A 24,142-nucleotide genomic window follows, 5' to 3' on the forward strand; every position below is an offset into this window, starting at 1 on the left:
GTGCACATATATGTAGTGTATGTGGGATATATATAGTGTGTGACATACATGTGTATATGCATGGTGTGTATGATGTGGTGCGTGTGGAGAGTGTGTGTGCCTGCACAGACTTCTGTGTGAGTGCAGGGATAAGGGTGCCACAGCACACACGAGGAGGCCAGCCTTGGGTGATAGTCTGCGCTTTCCACCATGTTTGAGACAGAGTCTCTTGCTTGCTGCTAGGTGCAATATGTTAGCTGGCCTTCAAGCTTCTGGAGATTCTCCTGTCTCTGTGTCCGTCCTGTGTCACCTCAGGAGCACTGAGTCACAGACACACATGCTACTACTGTGCCTACCTTCTCGTGTATCCCAGGGACCCAAACTCAGGCCCTCATGCTTGCATGGCGAGCACTTTGCCCACTGACGTTTATTCTGGTTTAGCTGCAATGGTTTCGGTGTGTGCTTGACTGGCTCCATTATCACTGGGCCTGTGTAGACACAGAACATCACGGTGGGAGCAATGCTGCTCGCTTGGTGGTAAACAGAAACAAAAAGAGAGAAAGGGTTGGGGTCCCAATACCCCTTCCTATAGCACACATTAGAGACCTCATTTCCTCCCACTAAGCCCAAAACCCAAGGTTTCTCCATCCCTAATGACCAAGTCTAACACCTGCGCCTAGGGGGTTATTCAAGAGCAAACCATAGATAGCACTTCTATATTAAATGTAAAACGTATCATCCAAGACGGTGGACGAGTGTTGTGACCCTGTAGCCAGAGACTATCCCAAGTGGCTGTAAAGGCTCTGCCCTAGCAAGGAAGCCCTGGGCAACCTTGCTTTCAACTTTGGTCCATGTTCCTACAGAAATAAGGCATCGGGGACTCTTGGGATGAGGAGGCATGTTCTCTGCACATAAGAACTTAGCAGATAAGTACGTCTTAACATATTCATGAGCAAATTGACCAGTTTGAGCCAAGTTTCATCTGTATTGTTTTGAGACATCTCACCTGTTCCTGGAACGCCTGTGCTCAGCGTTAACTACAAAGCCTGCCTTTTTCTTGTCTTGTTATTTGGGGAAAGCTTTCCTGGCGGCAGGGTTGTGTGCACTGTGCTTTGTTTCTATATAATTTTCTTTGAGCCCAAATGTTTTAGCTCCACGCCCTCCCTCTTTTAATATCCCAGAGACACTTTCCAGTGAGTCATGCCCACCAGGAAAGTTGCTGCAGGTCAGCTCCTGCCTCAACTCAGGGAGATAGGCAGGGAGTTGCCATGTGACTCATCATAGCTGTGGTTGGCGCGTGAAGAAAGTGTGCTAGCAGGGAGTTGATGTGTGGAGCCCTCCACCATGGCTGGGCTTCATGGAGCTGGCAGGCTCACGGGCCTTCTTTCCTCTCACTGGTCCAGCCTAAGCAATGATGACAGCATCATCACTGAACAACAGTAATCTCAAGCCATCTTGTTGAGAAGAGATGGCGTGGACACTGAGGACCGCACATGGGGATCTCTGATGTGAGATGGTCAGAATGGGGCAACAGCGAGACAGGCTGCATAACCACCGGAGAGCAAGGGGTTTGCAGCCCTCCATGGGGGAGGCGGAGCTACAGCTGTGGGAGTCTGGCTGGCAGGGCATCCTGAAGGAGCCCAACAATAATAACCATGCGAGACAGTCACGTAGCTCCCTCTTCACCTGTTCCAGCCTTGTCCTAAGAGCGGCTAGAAGCAAATGTAGATATTCATGTCTGAGCTCTCACGGACTTTCACAAAACGTTTCAGTCACTCACCAAATTCTTCTGAACATGTACCATGTGCCCGATACACCGATGAGGTTTCCTGATTCAGCCAGGTGTTTTTGGAGCATCGCCAACAGGTGCAGGAAGGGAGCCTTGTGCTCCCACATAAACACACATGTGAACACATACACACACGAGGCAACACACACATGCGCGCACATACACACGTATACATACACCTGCACATGAGCAGACAGAAGCACACACACACACCTTGGCACCTTACAGCAGTTCCTTCCTAGTGGTTATTTTAGAAAAGTAAACAGGCTGTCCAGAATTAATCTGGATGCCTCCTTACAGGAAAGAACATGTGAACGCAGCCGAGGCTTCCCTCCACTGGGGAAAAGTTCCCATTCTGTTCTGCTTACTGAAGAGGTTGGGAAAGCTGCTACAGGCTGAGAATTACTTCTCTGCTGCTGTGATTTAAAACAAACAAACACCACCACCACCAACAACAACAACAAAAACACCTTGGAGAGGGAAAGGCTGATTTTAGATTATAGCCTATAGAAGGAAGCCACTCAGAGACCATGCAAGAGTGCTGCTTACGAATTTGCCCAGTCCACTTTCTTATACCACCGCGCACAGTGTCCTGGGTGTTCCCACATCAACTGTTAATCAAGAAAACACCCCATAGATGTACCTACAGGCCAGTCTATGGAGACAAGGCTTCTGGGCACATCTAGTTTGTATCAAGTTGACAAAAACTAACCTGGTAAAAAACCCATTGACTGGGGAAGGGTCAAAGCAGGGAACTTGAAAGTCCTCTTCAAATATTATTTATTGCTGCGTGGTGGTAGCACACGCCTTTAGTCCCAGCACTCAGGACGCAGGGGCAGGTGGATCTCTGTGACTTTGAGGCCAGCCTGATCTCCCGAGTGAGTTTCAGAATAGCTAGGGCTAAGCAGAGAAATCCAGTCTCGAAAAAGACAAAGCAACAACAACAAAACAAAACAAAACAAAACAAAACAAAACAAAACATTTATCTTGTCTGTCTATCTACTTATCTATGTATGGGTGTTTTGTCTGCATGTATGTAAGCATACTGCATGCATATAGTGCCCACAGAAGAGGGCATGGGATTCCCTAGGACTGGAGTTTAAAAAGGAAGTTGTAAGCTATCATGTGGGTGCTGAGAATCAAATTCATGTCCTCTGGAAGAGCACCCAGGGGCCCTTACCTACTGGGTCATCTCTCCAGCCCTAAAGTGTTTTTAGAAGGAAACCGTAGAATATGTATGTGGAAGAACACAGACTTTGAGAAAATTTTCACAATGAATATGCCTGTGTACAGATCCAGCATGAAACATTAAGCTCTTCTGTCTTAGAACAGCTCCCTGGACCCTATGCTGAGGGTGGGGTGGCATATTCTGGGACAAAGGTTTTCTAGAACCCAGTTTCCATGCTCCCTGCCTGGCCCAGTACCGTGGGTCTGAGTCTTTCTCAGCTCTCTACTCCTGCAAGAACCTTCTTGGCTTTCAGAATATGGCAAAGCAGCAAGATACCTTACAATGTCCTAGAGCATTGGAAGACCCATGAGGAGCCTGGACATAGGAGGTCCTTCAAAAGAAATGCTGTGGCTGTCATTAAACAGGATTCGAGTGACTGAATCTTGCCCCTTTTCCCCTTTTGGGCATTTGCCAAGACCTGTCTTCACTATTAGAAAGCTACCAGACTGGGTCTTGCAGTGTGGCTGATAGGGCTCAGCTTGCTAGAAGAACCTGGCAACAGCAAATGGAACATTGGACAGAGAGGCACTCACACAAACCCACCATGTAGCAGGACCTACAACACTGGCCTCCCCACTACACGCACCGTGGGTGGATGGACAGAAGGAAGGTTGGCAGAAGCCGGGTCATGCTGGTTAACCCACCCAACACATTATAAGACAAAGTGCCCTGGACTACACAAGGCCTTGTAGGGACAAGAGGCAAGCAAAGCAGACACAGATCCCACTCTTCCTAGAGCTTAGATGGCGGAAGGGTGGATAAACCATAGGTAAGGTAAGGTTGGTAGAGGTCCTTGCTGTGCATCTCATTTACAGATATGACATTACACCTGCTATTTACCCCACAAAGGCTTTAGGCCAGAATCCTAACCATAGCGCATCGAGGTGACACACACATGTCCCGGACTTGAGTTAAGGAGAGTGACCCATGAAGCCCCTGGCAAGAGGAACTGAACAGCAGTGACACTGTTGGACCCTGAGGACCTGTGCTATTTACCCCATGTTGGGGTTAAGATCAAGACGTTATTTCCTGTCTCTTTGATCCCATAAAATGTCTAGGTCTTCTGCACCGAATTTTAACCAAAAAGCTATATTCTCTCTTCATGTTAAGCTATAGCCCCCCCAGATGTATTTTTTCAAACTGCACCCTAGCACTTAATTTATAGTTTCAAACATTTCTCCAAGAAGCAAAATAATTTTCAAACCTTAAATCTGTTTTTAAATTGTGATCAAATGTACACTACACACGGTGTACCGTTTTCACTATTTCTCTGTCCACACTTCAGTGGTATTACAAACCATCACATCATATGATTATGCACCCATCTTCAGAGCTCTCTTGCCCTCACAAACTGAAACTTGAGGTCTATTAGCCTAAGCTGTGTCCTTCCTCACCTCGGTTCTCTATAGACTTGGCTGATGTAGTTCCTGAAGGAGCAGAAAGCTGGTTACTTGCCCTTGGTGTCTGGCCTGGATCATGCTATGGTGCTATGGTTTGAATCTGAAATGCACCTCCCCCAGATTCAAATACTTGGTTCCCAGTTCCTGGTCCGAGTGTGTGTGTGTGTGTGTGTGTGTGTGTGTGTGTGTGCATGTGTGTGCATGTGTGTGTGCATGTGTGCACCTACATGTGTGAGCCAGGGGGCATGTGAGTACTGAGCCTAGGGTCACACAGATGCTTGGCATGTACTGGGATACTGTGTAGTAACCCCACTCTCTTTATTAATTTGTAATCGACCTCACTAAGTTCTCTAGACTGGCCTTGAACTCACTCTATAATCCATGTATGGTTTGCTAGCCTCCTGCCTCAGTCTCAGGAAGCCTGGGGTACAGGCCTGTGACTGCAGGCTTGTTTTCTATGTGCTTGCCTGAAGGCTGAAATTGGGCCTTTAAAAGCTGGGTCCTGACTGGTAGAATTACCCTGCCTTCAAAAGTCATGCCTGACGGTGTTTCCAGCCTGTGTTCCTGGGTTCCTGGTCTGCCCAGATATGAGAGCAAATTCCTGCCCGCAGAGAGTGGTTCTGCCCTGCCTTCTCTTCTATGGGGGACCAAAATCCCACTGAAGCTATGAGAGGGAAAAAAAAATTTTTAAAAACAAAAATCACCTTTCTCTCCTTTCAGATGCTTCTGCTGGGTGTTTTGTCATGGCAACAAACAATCAAAATGTAATCAATCCATCCAGGTATAAGGTCTTCAGATCCTTACACAGTATAGCACATGTCAGAATGCTCAGGTCTGAACCTCCCAGCTCATATCTGAAACCCAGGGACCACAGAGCTCTGAGTCTCAGGCTTACTCATCAGGAAGGGAAGCCAACTCTGCCAGATAATGGGAAGGGGAAGTGAGAAACCTGTGGCTGCTGTGAGCTTTAAGATTACTGTCTTAGACCTCAGAAGGGGATTTACCCAGAGTGAGCAAGCAAGCTAGCAAGTGAGAAAACAGAGATCACCTCTCAGGAGGTTTAGGGGGTGGGGTAGGGGCGGAGAACATACCTTGAAAGCAGGACCCAGAGGGACTGTCTTCCCTGAGGGTTGAAGAACTTTAGATAATTTGCCCCTGAGAAGAGCTCAACCACCCATGAGCGTAGTGCCTGGGAAGACAGCTGGGCAGCATAGACCTGGAATCTACCAGCACAGCCAGGCAGGAGGAGGTCCCCAGACCTCTCACTCCCACTGTATGACATCAGATGGACATTTACTCTCACCATCAAGACAGGCAGAAAGGTCCTGGGCTAGACCTATGACGTAGACATAGGATGTCTTTGGGCCACAGGAGAGGAGAAGCTGATTGGCTCCAGAGTGTGTCCCACCCCTCAGGCCCCTTGAGAGTTTATTTAGAAAATCAGAAGCCAAATCCAGGTGGCCAGTGTTGGGTGGTTTGATGGACAGCAATGACGACAAACGTCACCAGGAGCAACTCCGTGTTCCCAGCATGCCTGAGTTTGAATCCCTTTGGTATGGGAGGATTTATAAAGCACAGACTACATTGCTGGGTTCCAACAATTATGCCGGACACTTCCCAAGCAGTGTCCCCTCAGCTTCTCCCATCCACCCAAGGAGACACTTGGTCTTATCTCTACAGAGCATTAAGATCAGACAGGCTCAGACACATGACTGATGGGTGGCCAGGCCAGGACTGGACCCTGGTGTGCCTGACTCTAGACCCCCATGTTGGTTGGTTCATAAGCTGCCTATGACCTTTCAGACTAGACATAACATTGTGTATTTTCACCACTTTCCTTAGGAAATTCAAATGCTGGTCCTAAAGCACTTCTCCAGTTCTTTGAGACAGGAGGGCTGTCCAGAGGGGATTTGGCTGGCAGTCCCTCTGGACCAAGTGATTCCCAAAGGGAGGATCAGGCCCTGGGTCTCTTCCAGCAGCTCCCACTACAAACAGAGCAGCAAAATGGAAACCTTGTGACTTCTGCATTGGAGGAAGTCATGCCTCTTCCTTCTAGGCCTGGTCTTTCCCTGCTGTGGTTGCATCTGACTGTATTTAACCTGTAGCTCCATCTGGGCCTCAGGGCTCTGGGGCAACCTAGGCTCACTGATCTGGGCTAGCCTGGGCTAAGAAAGCCCTGGTCATGAGTACTGCCTTATTTCCCAGAGCATTCAGGGAAGCTGGGGAAGAGCACGCCAGCTTGGCCCTCCTTGACACCTTCTTACTTGGTTCTTGAGGTATCATCCCTATCAAGATGTAGAAAGGGCAAAAGTCAGTGTCATCTGTCCCACTAAGACACTGATGGGTGTAGAGCACTGTTATAGCCATGGGTAGCAGAGGATGAAGCCCAGGATCAACACCCCACAGTGTCGATAGCATAGGCCTCTGTCAATCTCTGCCTCTTCAAGTCACTTGCAGAATCTGCTGCACAGTGGACTCTAATAACCACTCATGGAACTAAACCCACATACAACCCCACAGCTCTGAAGCACCCCTAAGCTTATGTATGGTAACCCCTGACATTCAGGGGAGCAGGAGAGCCAGAGGGGCCCAGGTTTCCTGAAGAGTAACAGTTCCAGATATCTTGGCCAACAGAGGCAGGACACAGAGCCAAAGGTTCATCCAGTCCAGTTGGGACACAGTATGATTTGAATTCTTGGTTCATGGCAAAAGACTTTGGGTCAGCAAGATGGCTCAGAAGGTAGAGGTGCTTTCCACAAGCCTGATGTGGTGCGTTTGATTCCTAGAACTCACATGATGGGAGAGAAGCAAGGCCTACCAGTTCTCCTCTGACCACCACTCGTGTTCCATGACCTGTGCATCCAAACTACTCACTAAATAAAAAAAAAAAAAAATAGCTTCCTCTGCTCCCCCGCGCCTGCCGCTAGCCTTGCTGGGGAGACCACGGGAGAGCACCAGTCTCTAGGGCATGGCTTTCCATAACTCACTCATTCCAGAGAGGAGTTTTCTGAAGGCTTTCAATTCTTATCTTCCCAGCTTTCCCAAGAAAAGCTGCTTCCTGGAACAGGACCCAGGACACAGTTGGATGCCGCTCTTCCTTTGCCTGCGTCTGCACGGCATCACCAGTGGTAAGTGTCACCACCCATGTGACTGCATGGCTGTTTGGAATGAACCCCCAGCAGATGCTGTCTCAGATATTCCCCAGAAGACCCAGCAGACGTTGCCACAGGAATGCTTCTTGGGATTGTCACTCCTAAGATGTATGACCTTGGTCTCAGTAACCCCACCTGTAAAATGGGAGAGGATCAGAAGTTTTATGAACAGCATGCTGGGTACATAGTTTTCTGATGTAATAAACTTCATGGCCAAAAGCAAGTCGGGGAGGAAAGGTATGTTTGGCTTACACTTCCAGATAACAATCTGTTAGGGAGAGAAGTCAGGGTAGGAACTCAAGCAAAAGTAGAGAAAGGAACCATGGGAAAAGCTGCTTACTGGCTTATTCCCAGGTAGCTCTCTTCTATGGCCAAGTACACCTGTCTCGGTTTGGTACCACCCACAGTGGGCTGGGCCCTCTTACATCAATTAGCAATCAAGAGTATGCCCCGCAGACATGCCTACAAGTCAATTGATGGAGGCAAGTCTTGAGTTGAGGGTCCCTTTTCCCAGGTATGTCAAGTTGACAGCCGACGCTGGCTTAGCACTTGTGGTGATTCCTGTCTTAGCCTCCCAAGTGCTGAGATTACAAGCCTTTGTAAGGCAATCCATTCTCATCTCCTTCATTTTTCTTGGGACAGGGTAATATATACCCCAGGCTAGCCTCAAACTCAATATGTATCCAAGGATGACTTTGAACTTCTGATCCTCCTGCCTCCACATCCCTCACTCCATTTATGAGGTGCTGGGGTTCTGATCCTACTGAGTTGTGGATGCTAGGTGAGCCCTCTACCACCTGAGCGGCACCGCACGCTCACAGGCCAGGGCAGCCGTCTGCCGTCTGAGTGAGTGACCTGCTGCAGGACAGGGTTAGCGTCTGGGTCCCTTGTTTGGCAGTTCGAGGGAGAAATTGGCTCTCTCTTGAAGCATTTCAACTGCTAGAACCTTTTGTCCCAGGACTTGAAATGCATTGTGCTCTCCTCTGAGATACGGGTTTCCCAGACTCTATCTCGTGGATCCAGCTTATTCATCAACCAGACCCCAGTTCTTTAGAAATCTTTAGTGACTTCTGCTCAAGGTTTGCTGCCTATTTTGCAATGCACAGCTCAGCCTGGCTCTCCTCTTCCCACTCATTTGTGAGCTTCTCCCTCTCTCTTTGGTTTCCATCATGCTCTGGCTAAGCATATCAACCTTAACTTTATTTCCTATCCCCTCTTGAGGTGAATAGGAAGCAAAGTATAAGACCAGTAAAGTTCTCGTTTGTTCGTTGGTTTTATAACTGGCTGAACTGATGTGGCCAAACAACCTTGAGGCAATGTTTTCAGTTCCCCTTTATGACAAACACTGGGCCAGTTTCCTACAAACTAACTCCATATTTCCTTCGCTGCATACACCAGGACATTTTTTTTTCATGCAAATACCTTTAAAAGGGAATGTTCGCAGACTCCCAAAGCTCCAGGTCTATTCCCTAAGCTAGGCTTCTGTCGCCTGGAACCCATCATGCTCTGGGAAAAGGGAAGGAAACTGATTTGGAAAGAGGAGAAAAACATTGTCCACATGATCTGGGCAGCCCAGGAGGCCACTGACTGAGATAGATGCACCCAAAGGGATTTTTGAGAAAGATTTCAAAGCCATTCCCAGATCTGCAGGTGTGGTCATAGATGAAAACTTAGGGGCAGTTGGTCAAGTCAGGGAGCTCTGGCCAATTCTGGCCAAGCTGCTTCTAGATGCTCTAGTGACATTGATAACATCATTTTAAGCCCCACCCCTTGGAAGGCAGGACTGCAGCCAGGTGACTGAAATGTTTGTACTGGGGTTGGGGGATGGTGTGTTTTGTAATTTATGAATATCTTAGGAGCTCTAGCAAAGTGTGGGGGGATAAAAACAGGAGCAGGTCAGTGGACATCACAGAAGTCAACTCCCTCTAACTATGGATCCTGAGGATTTGAACTCAGGTCATCAGCACCTTTTTTCACTGAGTCATTTCACTGGCAGGTTTGCTATTGTTGTTTGTTAGTTTGTTTCATTTTGTTTTCCTTTTTAAAAGTTTTATTATACATATACATATACATATACATATACATATACATATACATATACATATACATATACATATACATATACATATACATATACATATACATATACATATACACATACACATACATATACACATACACATACACATACACATACATATACATATACATATACATATACATCATATACATATACATATATATGAGTACACTGTTGCTGTCTGCAGTCACACCAGAAGAAAGCATTGGATTCTGTTATAGATGGTTGTGAGCCACCATGTGGTTGCTGGGAATTGAACTCAAGTCCTCTGGAAGACCAGTCAGTGCTCTTAACCACTGAGCCTTCTCTCTAGTCCTTGTTTTGTTTTCTAAGACAAAGTCTCATGTCACCCAGAATGGCCTTGAACTTGCTGGACTGAAATTTCTGATCCTTTTGTCTCTGCCTCACAAGTGCTGGGATTATAGCTGTGTGCCACCATGCCTGGTCAGAAGCAGATTAAAAGGGAAAGAAAAGATGTATTGTGTTTTTTGTATAGGGGTTAGGGGATAAAGCTGCCTATAGAAGCCAGAAGAGGACATCTGTTGCTGTAAAATTATTAAAAAACTGTCTTTTACCTCCACTAGACCTGGCACCATAGTGCCCCAAGGTATCTGCTGGATATCTAAATTCTCAGTCAGCAAAGCCTCTCACCCGCTCTGCTCCATCCCATATCACACTTCCGAAGGCCTCTCTCTGAGCCTGGCAACAATCTCTCTACCCATCCAGTTCCCAAGGCAGATTGCCACTATGCCAGAAATATGCATCCCAATTCCACGGTGGCCTAGTGTCTCCAGCCATCCCATACTCTCTTAAACTTAATTCTCCACAAGAAAGAACACACAACACGATAACCTCAGATCCAACCGATAAGATATAAGTGCCCACCTAAACATACAAAGCCCTGTACATGTCCATCCCTTAGGAACATTCATAACAACCTATAAAGGTACAGAACGGAATCTTAACATCAGCCTCCATGTTCTCTCAGCGGCTTCCTCTCTCCAGGCTCCTTCCATTCCAGTCTCTTCCTCTTCCCTCAAACTTTTCTCCCCGCTGCCCCATCCTTCCTTCCTTGTCCAATGACCGGCCTCATTCTATCTTGTACCTGCCTTCACCTGTGTGACATCCTACAGTCATCCGGTTCTCTGGGGCTAGCTGCCTGATGTGGGTGCTGGGACTGAACTCAGCAGTTCCTACAAGAGCAGTAGGAACACAGGAACACCTAATCACTGAGCCATCTCTCCTGCCCTGCCAGAGCAGGTCTGAATAGGACCAGTGCACAGCCTACGTAGCTGTTCCTTTTGTTTGTTCGATGATGTTGGTTAATAATATTACCAAGAGGATGCAAAGACCTTGGCAGTGTGGGGTGGATTGTTCAAAGGGAGAGGCCTTGCCTGGCCATTGTGGTCAACTTTCTGCTTTGATGTAGCTTCCTGAGGACCATTTTCAGTTAGGTGTTCTTGCAGGGGTGCTGAGAACATGTTTCTCTTAAAATAACATAACTTAAGTGCAGGGTCTCGCTATATAGTCTCGGCTAGCCTGGAGCTCAATGGAGTATAGCACGTTGGGCTCAGACTCACAGAAATCCTCCTGCCTCTGCCTCCCAAGTGCTGAACTTAAAGGCATGAACCACCATCATGTCTGGCTTAAACTTTTTTTTTTTTGGTTCTTTTTTTCGGAGCTGGGGACCGAACCCAGGGCCTTGCGCTTCCTAGGTAAGCGCTCTACCACTGAGCTAAATCCCCAGCCCCTTAAACTTTAATAAACACAATGCAGCATGGGGGAATTTCTTATCAAATTGTAATTTTTCCTCCAGTTTGGAGTGATTCACTTTTGAAGTGTCTTTGCACATGTGTGTGTGTGTGTGTGTGTGTGTGTGTGTGTGTGTGTGTGTGTGTGGTGTGTATGTGTATTCATGTTCACATATATGTAATCGTACAAGCATGTGCATGTGTGTTTGTGTAGAATCTGACATCAAGTGTCTTCCTCATCATTCCCCATCTTCTGTATTGAGGCAGCATCTCTCACTGAACTGGGAGCTTGCCAGTTGGGCTGGTCTAGCTAGCCAGCTTGCTCCAGGGATCACCTGTCTCTGCTCCCTCAACTCTGAGACTCCAGGTGTCCACTTAGATCTCCAGTCCTCACACTTGCATAGCAAATACTCTGCCCATGGGCTATCTCCTTGGTCCTGTAAGTTGTTTTTCGTTCAAGAATAAATTTGGAAAATAAATATATATGCTTCAGTATATGACCACAGTGATTCTGAGGTGCCAACCATTTGGAGAAAACTAGCCTTGCTGTTTGCCTGATGCCTCCCTTTTTCTTTCTGTAAGTCAGACATTTGAGGTTGTGTTATGAATAAGCATGTAACCACTTCCCCTTGTGTCTCTCTAAGGCAAGGATCTGGAGGAGATAAAGCACATTAATTTCTTCCCCGAGTCCTGGCTGGTCCGGGTTACAGCCAACCATTATCACGCAGTGAGTTGGCCTCCCAAGGGAGCAATTAGCAAAATGTGTCATGTTCCCAGCTTCACATTTTCTGGAGATATGTTCCTCATTTGAAATCTCCAGGCCTCCGAGGTCAGGGCATATCTGGAATCTCTTCCAGGGGAAGGGAGGGAGAGCCCACATGGCTTCTGATCTGGAAATTTAGCCAGTCTAAATTTCTCCAGTCATACCTCCCTTCCTCCAAACCCAGGCCCTACTAGACACAAATAAAAAAACGTACTTATTGTTGAAACTATTCAACTGCATAGAGCAGAAATCCCCTAAGGCCACCACCCAAAGACAACAGCCACAGTCAACACTTCTCTGTCTCTGCTCCCTTCAATAGGGACCACATTTTCATAGAATAGCTTATTTTCTGTCCCTTAACTCTTTGCTTATAGGAGATTCTCCACAATAGAAATGCAAACATTATAGCATATGTACTGTTTTGCTCCTGGTACATAAGAATAAATGCCGGGACCGAATGACTCTGCCCCCAGCAAGAAATGAACTCATCCCACTGTACACGCATTTGGCAGGATAGAGCATTTAAGTTTCAAATCACTTTTGTTCATTGAGGAGGGAACAAAGGCACTTCGTCTTTAAACATGAGTTTCCTTTATGACTGGCAAACACGAGCATTTCCCACGTGTCTGCTTTGCGGATTGTCCATACACACTGCCCTGCTTCTTGTGTATTTCCAATGGCACATTCTCAGAGATAAAGCGGGGCAGTGTTGGAGTTCTGAACACGCATGAGTCACCAGTTAAAATCCAGCCAGCTTCACAAGTACTCATTGTGAGGCTGGGACCAGCCATCTAAGCACCCTGCTCCTGCACACGTGAGGATGACTCCACAGAAGGCTCTTGCTTGCTTCTCTAGGCCATAATTCAGAACTTTGCTCCAAAAGCGGCCAAAGAGATTCACACTGAGAAAGTCCCCGACCCCATCTCCCCACCCCCTGACCCTGCCCGATCCTTCTTTTCACCCCTGGCTGCAGCTCATGCTCCTGAGATCCACACTTTCCAGTCTTCTCCATGGAGTGTCATGCAGGGGTCCTGCTCATTGAACTTGTGACCACGGTCATTCCCATGAAGAGGCAGGCTATTGACATATTATTTTATTCCCCTAGTCATACTGCCTAGCCATTTTTTCCTTCTTTTCCCTGTGTACTCTGGAAACAGATACAGTAGACTTGTAGTAAGTGTCCAAAGAGAAAACCACGGGGTCTGGGGATCCAGGAGTGGACGGAAGTGATGAGGGGCACTCCTGTACACACATCACACAAGCTGTGTGCATTTCCTTTCCAGCTGGAGAGTGGAGGCAACATGGTCCACCTGAAAGATCTTTCTACACAGGCCATGAGGTTCGGGCTGCTCTTCAGGCAGGTACTAAGAACTTGACCCAATTAGGGGAAGGAAAGTCCCTCCTACACTGAGCCAAAGAGCTTTGGGGGCCACCTATGACCACTCTGTCCTCTGGTAGTGGAATCAACAAAATCTTAGGAAATTAGGTTCTTAAGACAGGAGGCTGGAACAGGCCAGTCAGCAGTGTGATGTGTGTGGTCCAAGTTTTCTCTACAGGGTAACCAACAATGACACTTTTCCCAGGATGGAAGAGATTTCCTGGGAGTTTTCTTCCTAAAAGAGGAAACATTTGGGGAAACCATGGGCTAATCACACACAAACACACACACACATACACACACACACACACACACACACACACACACACACACACACACACACGGACAGGGTCTGGGTTGGTAGCTGTGCCCTGTCATGGGCTTATAATAGACTTGTAATAACTTTTTAAAATGCTGCTATATGACTTCTTTCAGGTTATTAGGGATCTTAAAAGAACCCATGTTTCAGGGACTTGGGACCTACATCTATCATCTGAGAGATTGCTTCAGTACTTGGTTGCAGTGACCCACCAAAGTAGTATGGCATGTCTATCCGATTGAAAAAAAAAATGCACTGTGACATATGGGTCATTCTCCCCCGAAAGGATCATGCAAAATAATGATTAGAAATATCGGAAGAAGTTAGCAGCTGTTTCTGAGCAGTGACAGGTTTTGAGTGAGTCGCTCTGGTTGCCACTAGAGTTACCCTCGCTGCTTCCTGTCGTCATTGGATACTGATGGTATTTACCCGTTCACATTGTCAATTCTCCTTCCCAATGTAGGAATACACCACTTACTCGGAAACGATTTCTATATACGGATACTTCTTTGAGATAAAGGGAATCAAACACGACACTACCTCTTATAGTTTTTCTATGCAGGTAAGAAGGCAGGAGCACAGGGAAGGTCCATCTCTGAAAGAGCCTCTGCCCCAGCCCAGCCGATTCGTATGGAATTAGAAGGAACTGGGGAATCATTAGTTCATCATCCATGCAGGTTGTGTCATAAGCACTGTTCACAGCATGTGGCGCCATGTGATTTTTTTCACAACCAGCCAGGGAGGTTGGTACTGGTGGTAGATTGTCAACTCTGAGAGACTTCGCTTTCACGTCACGTGGCCTCTTGACGAAGCCAGGGTTCAGTCTGTGGGATCATCTTCGGTTTGTGCACAGTGGCTGATACTCTGCCCATGGTCACTCTGTGAGGAAGTGACAGATGGTGCCTAGAAGTAGCAGAGGAGAGGAGTCTGTCTAGGGTCACATGGTAGGACAGTGTGTGTGACATATGAGGAATCAGGTGGGAGGTTATCTATTATCAGATCTGGTTATCTATGAACCCTCAGGGGAGAATGAAGAAGACCATGTAAGGGCAGAGGATTGCAATCAGACTCTCTGAGAGGCTGCCCAAGCTCAGCAAGTCCCATGAATCTCCTGCCTTTAAGATGAAGGCGGTAACAGAAGCTGGACAGTGGCGGCTCACACCTTCAATCCCAGCACTCGGAAAGGAGAGGCAGGTAGATATCTGAGTTTGAGACCAGCCTGGTCTACAAAGGGAGTTCCAGGACAGCCAGGGTTCTATTGCTCACAGAAATTCTGTTTTGGGGGGAAAAAAGACAGTAACAGGACCAACCTCAGAGTATTAAATAATTGTGCAAAGGGTTTGCCCCAGGTTTAACACAGAAAGCATCGTGTGTATTTTATTTCTGTGCATTCTAAGCATGTGCCGTACTGCTGAGCCATGCTCCCAGCCCAGCACTGCTTATGTTTAGCAATGAGGGTGATGACATCGACGGCTGCTGTGGTGAAGGACTGCTGTAGCCCGTTTAGGATTTGCTTACAAATCTCTCTAAGTGCCAAGCTCCCTGAGAAGCCATCTCTCACTTGGCTTTGTGATTTCGCCACCAGTCACCAGGCCTAGGACCCAGGGGAACTTTTTGTTTCAAGTAGATTCTTCTCTCATACAATACATTGCAAACACAGTTTCAGTCCCCCCTCCCCACTCCTTCTGGCTCCCCAACTTGCAAACCTAGGGAGAGTTTAAATGGCTGAGCGAATAAGAGGACAGATACATGAATGAATGAGCAAATGACGGAACCTGAATGCCAGTCCGAATTTGGCCACCACCTTCTAATGTGTTCCACAGGAAGTCCCCTTCCCTTCCTGGGTCCTCCTTTCTTGGTCACCAGACCCTCAGGCATCTTCCTAATTGAATGGAGGAGAACCATTCTGAGGGGAGCACCACCACTCAGAAGGCCCTTATGTGTACACTGTTGGAGCTTTATCCCTGAAAAGCAATAAGGAAACTTGATTTGCTGGCCAAGCCCTAGTCCGTTATAAACAGTTTGCATATGGAGAGGTCTTGGATGTCACAGGGTTCCAGTGGTGGCTCTCGGGAAATTGAAAACTTATGCCGTTTGGAGAATGGCCTCATGCTACCTGTATAGAATTGAAACAGAAAGGCTGTGTGTCAGGAGCCCTTGGCTAGCTCTGATGACCCTAGTCACAGGGCGACATGGGATGGGTCGCTGTCTTTGCAGAGAATAAGACATACAGACTTGGAGTGCCCCTCCTCAGTCTGTGAGCACAGCACCATCAGCCTGAGGTCAGAGCGCCTGGTGAAGTACGAGATCCGAGCCCAGACGCTGGTGGACGGCAGGTGGCAGGAGTTCGGGACAAACCAGATCATGCAGAAATTTGGGTTTATCAAGCCAGGCTGCAAAAGTCACGTGAGCATCCCCCTGGGCCTCTGGCTCCCCTCTCTCTCCTTTGTTTCCTTTTGGCTCCTCCCCTCCCTTTTTGGGCATTCCCATGTGGATTATAATGGTTCCAAATGATGCCAAAGAAAACCCCAAATGAAAAGTGTTGGTTGTGGGTGACCCTAACAAATCTAGTCAGAGGCACTACAGACCCATTTTGTAAACATTGATAGGTATTTATTTGTGCATAGATGTAAGGAGTTATAACCAATCAATCCCTCTGAAATCTTTCCCAGGCTATCCGCCTCCTTCTGGCTTACCCAGGACAGAGCCCATCAACCCTAGAGTGGAACCAACATCTAGGCAGAGTTGCTTACCTGCCTGGCTTTTGACAGCTACAATCGCCAAATAGCCAGGGAACCAAAAAAAGGGGGCTCTTTAGGTTGTGGCTTTGAGGTTGGGACTCACCCTGGTACTCTATTGAGAATGGTCCTGTACCACAAACCTCAGAGTCATTCTCAGTTCTGATCCTAGGGACACAGAGTGACCTGGGACTTTGAGATGCCTGTGTTGGAGATCAGGAGACCACACAAGTGGCAAGATGCTCCATAGATGGGGCCTGGGTTTAATGCTCATAAAGGCTTTCTGTGAGGGCTTAAATCAGCACAGCCATTCTCTGTGTCAAAGGCTGGGAGAGGCTAGGCTGATGGTAGGACCAGGTAGGAAGCCTCGAGTGTTGGAAATGCTTCACCTAGATCAGGTGACAACATAGGTGTCGCCTTTTGACAACTCCCAAAGATTTAAGCACTTTATCTAGACTATGTCTGAAATGTTTATTTATGCTCTCCCTGGGCTACTCTGCTGCAGGCTGCTCTGGGAACCACCAGCTTAGACAACCCTTTGGCACAGCAGTGCCAATCTGAAAGTCTCATTTCACCTCGTTCCTTATTTCTAGGCCCTGAAAATCCAAACCGTGGGCATCCCGATCTACGCCAGCTTTGCCTTTATCTTCCCAGCATCGTGACAGCTTTCGTAGGAATCTAGGTGATCCCTTTCCCTGACCGACCTATCTCCATAAGAGGAATAAAGATGACATTAAAGAGGGGAGTCTGGTGTCAGCTGCCTGTGCCTGTCAGCTCCCCCCCGGGTCGTCTGTAGAGTTTAGTGGCATTCATCTGAAGATAAGGTTGGGAAAACTCGCTTTAAGCTCACTCAGGCTGTTGACAGGCTAATCTCCTTGCAGATGCCTGACTAAGGGCCTTAGCAGCTACTAACTGTTTCACACAATGTTCTGCTATCTCATCCCCTCTGGTTTAGAAGTTAAGTCACACGATACATGCTTTCCTAAGAGAGAGGGTTATACAAGGGGTCACCTTTGTCTACCTCACTGTGTTGCCAGTTTTCTTTGAGACCCCGGAGTGTTGGTGGTGTTATGAAAACAGTAAGGTGGGCCCATCCAGTCTAATGGCTGCTGCGGGACAACACACAGCTGAGGAAATCTTCATCCCAACAGAAAATCTCAGGAGTTTAGAAGGTCTGGCGGGACCATGGGAGCTAGGCCTAGGAGAAGAATCAGAGCCCAAGAGCTGGACTTTGAGAACCTGCTTCCAGGTCTGCCCCTCCCTCCTGGGTCCCACCCTTCTGTGCTGTTACTCCCACTCAATTCTAGTAAAAGGGAAGTAGTCATGGGAGTTGGGGAGACAAAGAGGAGAGAAACTGGGGTAGCTATCCCCTCTGGGTCCATGGGACATTTGTCTGCAGTGACCATGTCCCTCTGTGGTTCCAGCTTGCTCTGACACCTCCTTTTGCCACCAAGCAGTTTCGTTCCATCTTTCCAGGGTCCAACACAGGGCCCTGTCTTTGCTCTGATATCAGCCAACTATGAGGCGAAGGAAGCATCTGTCAAAGCAGTCCTGGGCTGCATCGATCTCCTCTGCCCGGCCAACTAGACCTTGCTACATCAGTATGTCTGGGTCTCCATATTCTGTCTCAACTGTCTGGGCTTCTGTTTTGTTTTGTTTTTATGTTTTCCAGGCGACCTAGCAAGGGTTTAGTAGAGCGGGAGATACGTATGACACAGTGAGATAGATATTGGAAAACATGGCCTCCATAGTTCACACTCGGGCGAGGACCAGTGAGACACTTACTCAGGTAGGAAGTGTGTGACGCGTCAAAGCCCCATACATGCTCAGTGCAATGGTTTGTGCACCCTCAGCCCTGGGAGCAGCACTATTAGAAGGTGTGGCCTTGTTGGAGTAGGTGTGGCTTTGTGGCCGTGGGCTTTAAGACCCTCATCCTAGCTGCCTGGAAGTCAGCCTTCCACTAGCAGCCTTCAAATGAAGATGTAGAACTCTCAGCTCTGCCTACATCATGTCTGCCTGGATGTTGTCATGCCCCTGCCTTGATGGTAATGGACTGAACCTCTGAACCTGTAAGCCAGCTCCAATTAACTGTTGTCTTTATAAGACTTGCCTTGGTTGTAGTGTCTGTTCACAGCAGTAAAACCCTAACTAAGACACTCAATAACCCGGGCAAATGATATTCTAGTGCAATGTCTTAATAACTCAAAACGAATGGAAAAAGAACCCACTATGACATAGATGGGCAAACTGTCATAAGGTTATGACATGACCAGAGCTCAGATTGAAACATAATGGTCAGGTCCTGCATGTCTCAGCCAGCCTCACTCAGACTCCCTCACCCTCAGCAAACACTATTCAGACTTCCAATATCATCAGCTAGTCTGACCATAGAGTCTGACTGACCAACAAAATCACACCTCAGCCATTGTATTGGTTACTTTTCTTGTTGCTGTCATCAAATATCCGACAAGAAACAACTAAGAAAGGATCTGTTCTGGCTTACAGTTCAAGGGTGTGGGGGAGTCATGATATCCAGAGCTGGAGGCAGTTGGTGACGGTGCCCTGCAGCCCCTGCAGCTGTTGACAGTGTCTTTGCAGCTGGTGACAGTGCTCCTGCAGCTGGTGACGGTGTCCCTGCAGCTGGTGATGGTGTCCCTGCAGCTGATGATGGTGTCCCTACAGCTGGTGATGGTGCCCCTGCAGCTGGTGACGGTGTCCCTCACTGCAGCTGGTGACCATGTCCCTTCAGCTGGTGATGGTGCCCCTTCAGCTGGTGTCGGTGCTCCTGTAGCTGTTGATGGTGTCCCTGCAGCTGGTGATGGTGTCCCTGCAGCTGATGATGGTGTCCCTACAGCTGGTGATGGTGCCCCTGCAGCTGGTGACGGTGTCCCTCACTGCAGCTGGTGACCATGTCCCTTCAGCTGGTGATGGTGCCCCTTCAGCTGGTGTCGGTGCTCCTGTAGCTGTTGATGGTGTCCCTGCAGCTGGTGATGACAGCATTTCTGCAGCTGGTGACCATGTCCCTTCAGCTGGTGATGGTGCCCCTTCAGCTGGTGTCGGTGTTCCTGTAGCTGATGATGGTGTCCCTGCAGCTGGTGATGACAGCGTCCCTGCAGCTGGTGACAGTGTCCCTGCAGCTGGAGACGGTGTCCCTGAAGCTGGTGACTGTGCCCCTGCAGCCCCTGCAGCTGATGACAGTGCCTTTGCAGCTGATGACAGTGCTCCTGCAGCTGGTGACGGTGCCTCTTCAGCTGGTAACGGTTTCCCTGCAGCTGGTGATGGTGTCCTTGCAGCTGGTGACGATGTCCCTACAGCTGGTAACGGTGCCCCTGCAGCTGGTGATGGTGTCCCTCCAGCTGGTGATGGTGTCCCTGCAGTTTGTGATGGTGCCCCTGCAGCTGGAGATGACAGTGTCCCTGCAGCTGGAGATGACAGTGTCCCTGCAGCTGGTGACGGTGTCCCTGCAGTTTGTGATGGTGCCCCTGCAGCTGGAGATGACAGTGTCGCTGCAGCTGGAGATGACAGTGTCCCTGCAGCTGGTGACGGTGCCCCTGCAGCCCCTGCAGCTGATGACAGTGCCTTTGCAGCTGATGACAGTGCTCCTGCAGCTGGTGACGGTGCCCCTTCAGCTGGTAATGGTTTCCCTGCAGCTGGAGTCGGTGTCCCTGCAGCTGGTGATGGTGTCCCTGCAGCTGGTGACGATGTCCCTACAGCTGGTGACGGTGCCCCTGCAGCTGGTGATGGTGTCCCTCCAGCTGGTGATGGTGTCCCTGCAGTTTGTGATGGTGCCCCTGCAGCTGGAGATGACAGTGTCCCTGCAGCTGGAGATGACAGTGTCCCTGCAGCTGGTGACGGTGCCCCTGCAGCCCCTGCAGCTGATGACAGTGCCTTTGCAGCTGATGACAGTGCTCCTGCAGCTGGTGACGGTGCCCCTTCAGCTGGTAATGGTTTCCCTGCAGCTGGAGTCGGTGTCCCTGCAGCTGGTGATGGTGTCCTTGCAGCTGGTGACCATATCCCTACAGCTGGTGATGGTGCCCCTGCAGCTGGTGACAGTGTCCCTGTAGCTGGTGACGGTGTCCCTGCAGCTGGTGATGGTGTCCCTACAGCTGGTGATGGTGCTCCTGCAGCTGGTGATGGTGCTCCTGCAGCTGGTGACGGTGTCCCTGCAGCTGGTGATGGTGCTCCTGCAGCTGGTGACAGTGTCCCTGCAGCTGGTGACAGTGTCCCCGCAGCTGGAGCCGGTGTCCCTGCAGCTGGTGACAGTGTCCCCGCAGCTGGAGCCGGTGTCCCTGCAGCTGGTGATGGTGTCCCTGCAGTTTGTGATGGTGCCCCTGCAGCTGGAGATGACAGTGTCCCTGCAGCTGGAGATGACAGTGTCCCTGCTGCTGGAGATGACAGTGTCCCTGCAGCTGGTGACGGTGTCCCTGCAGCTGGTGATGGTGTCCCTTCAGCCGGTGATGGTGTCACTCCAGCTGGTGACGGTGTCCCTGCAGTCAGGAAACAAAGAGATGGATGCTGACGCTCATCCACTTTCTCATTTCTCTTCAGGCTGAGGCCCCAGTCCAGGGATGGTGACTCCCACATTTAGAATGGGTCTTCCTGCCTCAGCTAACCTGATCTAGGAACTCCTTGAGAGACACTGAGAGGCTTGACTCACAGGTGATCCTGTCAGATTGACAATCCGTGCTGATCATCACAGGCATCCTTTGAGACAACACACTTGCATCCAACAGCACATCTGAGATGTGACCACAGTCGCCTGGAGGTGCAGTTTACCAGACAAGCACAGTAGTGAAACTCCTTAGAAACATCAGTACTTCTCACTAACAGGTTACTGAAGAACAATAAGAGAAAAAACATAGATCAGAAGTGACCACCATCACTGAGGGGCGAGGCGGGGACACCCTCTGGCATGGTTTGGAGGGCTCTTTGAGGGTTTTTTTTATTATTATTATACATGGGTTATGCAATGCATGACTGCAGGAGTTCTGTGGGTGATGCTAGAAAAGACTGCAGTCTAGAAGCTTCCATTTCTCAGTGAGACATGCAATGATGAGACCTTAAGGATCATGGAGGACAGTTACCCACATTGAACCGTGATTTCTCTTTCATGCATGTGTCTATTCTGATTGACACATGCACTGGTTTCTAATGTGTGGCCATAATGAAGTGTCTTTCTGGATGGCCATTCAGCAAGAGGCAAGAAGAGAGGGAGCAGCTTCAAGGAGATCTTAGGGATCTTCTTTTCCTGGTGAAAATAAGAAAGAAATCATCCTCTAATACAGCATCAATACAGCCTCCTTAAGAAGACCCCCCCCAACCCTCAACCATGCACACACATGGGAGAAGCATGTGCTCTAATTCTGAGAATCCACTCCTGTCCACCAGAGGGCACAGTTGATCTCAAACTTGGGAGCCAGAATTCCAGTGGCTGAAATTCGGCAATCTGGAAAAACTCTCTGTCCTAGTCAGAGTTAACTGTCAACTTGACACAGTGCAGAGGCATCTGAGAAGGGAGGCTCAGTTGAGGAGTTCCCAGATCAGACTGGCCTGCATGCGTGTCTGTGAGGCATTGTCTTCTTTTTAGTTGATGTAGAAGGGTCTGGCCCACTGTGGGCAATACCATTCCCTGGGCAGACAGTCCTGGGTTGTATTAGAAAGTTAGCTATGCATGAGCTTGTCAATGAACCAGCTGGTAGACTCCCTCTGTTGGTTTGGTTTTACAGTCTCCCTTTGAGATCCTGCTCAAAATTACTTTTGGTCATAGCAACAGAAATGAAACTAGAACACACACCTAGAAGCATTGGGTCCTCCTCTCTTAATGGTTAAAAACGAAACTAACACATCTGTCATGAGACGCAACAAGTTCACCCATACCGTCTCTGAACTTGGGAAGTATAAGTCTTGAGACAAAATTTCTCAAGAGGCTCTCACAAGCTCTTCTTACAAGGTAAAGCTTCACAGAGTCAGATTTTATGATCCATGCTTACAATGGCCAATCAGTGGGCATGGACACTAGACAGTACTGCGTCCTATGTGCTCCTTCTGCAGCGGACTGCCTGCTTCTCTCATCCATCATCCCATCTCCCAGGTCCATAAGGAAGGAAAGGGTTGTTCTGGGAAGTCGGTCCTCAGTTCACTTGGTGCACAGCAACTCTCAGGTACCCACTGACCTAGAGTCGGGTCCTAACTCTGCCTGTAAGTGGCTGTGTAACCTTAGGCAGTCAGGTAACCGCTCAGCCTCAGAGTCCAATCTGACTCGTCAGTCACCTAAGCATATCATAAACACTGGATGAGTGTTGGTCCTGTTGCTTACCAGCTGCTTGGCAACATTTTGTACTTATTGAAAGTTAAGACCGATGCCACGTGGGCTTGGGTGCATCCTTCTCAGGACCCGCTTTGCTGATGTAGAATGAGATGGTTCAGCTGGCGGCTCCCTTGGGAGTAGACGAGCAGCTGAGCCTGTGAAGCAAGGGTGGTGTTGATGGGGAAGTGACTTTACCACAGGCTTGTCAGAATAAGAACGAATTGTGGGTTGGGAAGGTGGCTCAGTGGGCAAAGTGCTTGCCAGACAAGAACGAGAGTTGAGATGGAATCCTCAGAACCCACATAAAAAGCCAGATGTGGTGGTGCACACCTGTAACCACACTGCTGGGGTAACGAAGGCAGGAGAATCCCGGAGCTCACAGGCCAGCACCTGGCCAAATCAGTGAGAGACCCTGTCTCAAAAAAAAAAAAAATACAACTGGGTATTTTTTGGTCCCAGAATTTGGGAGGCAGAGGCAGGCAGATTCCTGTAGGTTCAAATTGAGGTCAGCCTGGTCTACAGAGTGAGTTCCAGAGCTACATACTAAGTCCTAGTCTAAATGTCTAAACAAACAAACATACACACTCACACACAATACACACACACACACACACACACACACACACACATCCACACGTGTGTGTGCGCGCGCGCGCGCGTGCGCGCATGCAGAGGAAGAGAGAAGAAGGAAGAGGAGGAAAAAGCATTAGAGTAAGAAAAGTCCTTCCCTGACTGTTTGGTTTGTTTGTTTGAGACAGGGTTTCTCTGTGTAACTCAGGCTGGCCTGGGACATACTCTGTAAACCAAGCTTGCCTTGAACTTAGAGATCCACCTGCCTCTGCCTCCTGAGTAGTAGGTGCTAGGATTAAAGGCATGTACTACTGCTCCAGACTTGCCTATCTCTTTTTGAGGTAACATCTTATTATGTAGCCCGAGCTAGTCTGGAACTCATAATCTTCCTGCCTCGGGATTACAGGCATGCACCACCACACCCAGCTCTCTCCCCTCTTTTCAGAGGTTTTGTGTCCTGCAGATCTTTCTGTCTTACAGTACAAGGAGGAAAGAGAAAGCCCTTGTAAACCTAGGATGGGGAGCTCTCAGAGAATGGGTGAGCTGCCAAGGGTATCGAGGAGGGCCAGATTGGCCCCATTTCTCCCGCAGGATGAACATCAGATGTGAGGTTTTGATGCGTAGACCCCAGTCCTTGCCAGCTGACAGTGGAGGCTCTTCTAGAAAAAGACAGCAGGCTCCTGAGGAA

General features: G+C 48.7%; 1 protein-coding gene across 17 annotated transcripts in view; it reads left to right on the forward strand.

Moving 5' to 3' along the window:
* The window catches only part of Btbd16 (BTB domain containing 16), a 54,219-nt gene extending 36,897 nt beyond the window's left edge, over positions 1–17,322 (forward strand). For 6 of the 17 annotated variants that reach the window (XM_087572385.1, XM_087572369.1, XM_087572405.1 and 3 more), the window contains 6 exon segments: positions 7,433–7,524; positions 12,024–12,106; positions 13,426–13,503; positions 14,303–14,401; positions 16,057–16,245; positions 17,171–17,322. In XM_087572385.1, the coding sequence (XP_087428511.1) occupies positions 7,433–7,524; positions 12,024–12,106; positions 13,426–13,503; positions 14,303–14,401; positions 16,057–16,245; positions 17,171–17,239 (610 nt within the window). In that variant the 3' untranslated portion in view covers positions 17,240–17,322. 17 annotated transcript variants of the gene reach the window in all.
* Positions 17,323–24,142: the final 6,820 nt, after the last annotated feature.

This window comes from Rattus norvegicus, chromosome 1 (assembly GCF_021556685.1).
Source record: "Rattus norvegicus strain SHRSP/BbbUtx chromosome 1, alternate assembly SHRSP_T2T, whole genome shotgun sequence".
Taxonomy (NCBI): domain Eukaryota; kingdom Metazoa; phylum Chordata; class Mammalia; order Rodentia; family Muridae; genus Rattus; species Rattus norvegicus.